The sequence below is a fragment of the Gossypium hirsutum genome, chromosome D11 (assembly GCF_007990345.1).
Source record: "Gossypium hirsutum isolate 1008001.06 chromosome D11, Gossypium_hirsutum_v2.1, whole genome shotgun sequence".
Classification (NCBI taxonomy): domain Eukaryota; kingdom Viridiplantae; phylum Streptophyta; class Magnoliopsida; order Malvales; family Malvaceae; genus Gossypium; species Gossypium hirsutum.
Genome location: NC_053447.1, coordinates 16,644,886 through 16,647,104, shown reverse-complemented (window position 1 = coordinate 16,647,104; position 2,219 = coordinate 16,644,886). Strand labels below are relative to the sequence as shown.

Here is a 2,219-nt window from a genome sequence, read left to right as displayed (position 1 = left end):
AGTGATAATATGAAGATGAGTGAAGATGGTTTCCTTATTCCAAAATTGGGTCTTCAACTGTGTCCATGGAATGCTAGTAGAATTCATTGAATGATTTTTTAATCATCAAATGCTAAGATTTTAGGTTATTTGACGGTCCGCTGCTCCAAGGCTGTGAAGCCGCTTAGGTAAGACTTGTTTAATGTGAAAGCAATTAAAGTTAAAATACTTAAAATATCAAAACAAAACACTTAAAATTCATTTTGTTATGTTTTTAGGGTTTGATTATTGTAAATAAAAATATTTTGAAAATTCAAAATAAAATTGAACACAAGGTCCAGTAACAAAATTTCACCTTTGAATTTTATTTCCTTCTACTATTATTTTTCCAGTTGGATGATTAGTCCTTCAAAGCCTCACTTGTGAAACTTCTATAAATACCCCCCTACACCTTCCTTCCATTCTGCATTAAAGAAAGTCTTGAGCTAAGTTTTAACATCCATTCGAAACTAAAAGATCAGTGAGAGTTCCGAGCGAATTTTAAGGAAAGAGAGATGGCAACTTTCCCTGTCATCAACTTGGAGAAGCTCAATGGTGCTGAGCGATCAACAACCATGGACAAAATCAATGATGCCTGTGAAAACTGGGGCTTCTTTCAGGTATATGTATCAAAAGCATTCTACTTTTTTTTCTTTTGCCTGGAGATACTGGTAATGTGGGGAGGGGGGTATTAATATGTCGATTGGATTTCAGGTGCTGAACCATGGAATACCCCATGATTTTCTGGATACTGTGGAAAGGTTGACAAAAGAGCATTACAAGAAGTGCATGGAGCAGAGGTTCAAGGAACTGGTAGCAAGCAAGGCCCTTGAGGGTCTCCAAGCTGAGGTCACTGATATGGACTGGGAGAGCACATTTTACATACGCCATCTCCCTCAATCCAACGTGGCTGAAATCCCAGATCTCACCGATGAATACAGGTCAATATATATATGCATGATTATTATATTATCATTGGCTTTAGCTGACACTTTAGTCCAATAAATAAATTGCAGGAACGTGATGAAAGAATTTGCAGTGAAATTGGAGAACCTAGCCGAGGAACTACTAGACTTGTTCTGCGAGAATCTTGGACTAGAGAAGGGATACCTGAAAAAGGCCTTCAATGGTTCAAAGGGTCCAACCTTTGGCACCAAAGTCAGCAACTATCCACCATGCCCCACACCAGACAAAATCAAGGGACTCCGCGCTCATACAGATGCTGGTGGCATAATCTTACTCTTCCAAGACCCCATAGTGGGCGGCCTCCAGATTCTTAAAAACGGGGAATGGGTGGATGTTCCCCCTATGCGTCACTCCTTTGTCATCAACCTCGGGGATCAGCTCGAGGTCTGCATCTCAATTTCTCACCGACAACCTCTAGCTAGCCCAATGCACTTTATTTTATTAGAAACTTGAAAAACTGAAATGTTGAATTTGCAGGTGATCAGCAATGGCAGATACAGGAGTGTGGAGCACCGTGTGATGACCCAAACCCAAGGGTCTCGCATGTCGATAGCTTCGTTTTACAACCCAGGGAGTGACGCCATTATCTACCCAGCACCAGCTCTGGTGGAGAATGAAGCAGAAGAGAAGAAGGAATGGTACCCCAAATTTGTGTTCGAAGATTATATGAAGCTATATGCTGGAATGAAATTCCAGGCCAAAGAACCAAGGTTTGAAGCCATGAAAGCCACTGCAACTGCTTAATATACTGGAGTTGGATACAGAAATAACAATGAAGGACGAATCTATTTTTCAAGTTTTAGTAGTTCGTTAAAAAATAAAGCTCACAAATAAAGAAGTTTGATATGAAGTAGATTTTGTCCATTATTGTTGTAAACAGCAGCATCAATTACAATAGTCTTTATCTTATATATTCATACTATCTTCTTCTTTTTTCCTTCATGTTTTTAATTGACTTATTAGATTCACAGGAAACATAATCCTTTTCCTCTTGAATCCAACCAACCAAGTCAAATATAGGCTCAATATACCATTTGGTACATGAGTTTGACATTTTTTTAATATGGTTCATGTGTTATTCTTTTGCCTAATTCGGTATTAATTTGTATTTGACAAAACATTTATATTTTGATATTCTAACTTTTTAGGGTTTAATTTAGATTTTAAGGTTGACTTATAATTTTGTTAAAATAAAACTAATATTTAATTATAATTTAATTATTTTATTTTTATTA

The 2,219-nt window shown here is 37.2% G+C and overlaps 1 protein-coding gene across 1 annotated transcript; it reads left to right on the top strand.

Moving 5' to 3' along the window:
- Positions 1-435: 435 nt before the first annotated feature.
- Positions 436-1,893, top strand: LOC107912629 (1-aminocyclopropane-1-carboxylate oxidase). The gene is made up of 4 exons (XM_016840901.2): positions 436-638; positions 733-959; positions 1,035-1,368; positions 1,462-1,893. The coding sequence occupies exons 1-4, from the start codon at positions 534-536 to the stop codon at positions 1,726-1,728; spliced, it is 933 nt and encodes a 310-aa protein (XP_016696390.1). The 5' UTR covers positions 436-533; the 3' UTR covers positions 1,729-1,893.
- Positions 1,894-2,219: the final 326 nt, after the last annotated feature.

What these genes read in the sequence shown, in the direction of transcription:
- LOC107912629 (XM_016840901.2), top strand. Translation starts at nt 534, where the DNA reads ATGGCAACTTTCCCTGTCATCAACTTGGAGAAGCTCAATGGTGCTGAG. An exon ending in AAAACTGGGGCTTCTTTCAG is followed by an intron (nt 639 to 732) that starts GTATATGTATCA and finishes ATTGGATTTCAG; the next exon opens with GTGCTGAACCATGGAATACC. An exon ending in GATCTCACCGATGAATACAG is followed by an intron (nt 960 to 1,034) that starts GTCAATATATAT and finishes AATAAATTGCAG; the next exon opens with GAACGTGATGAAAGAATTTG.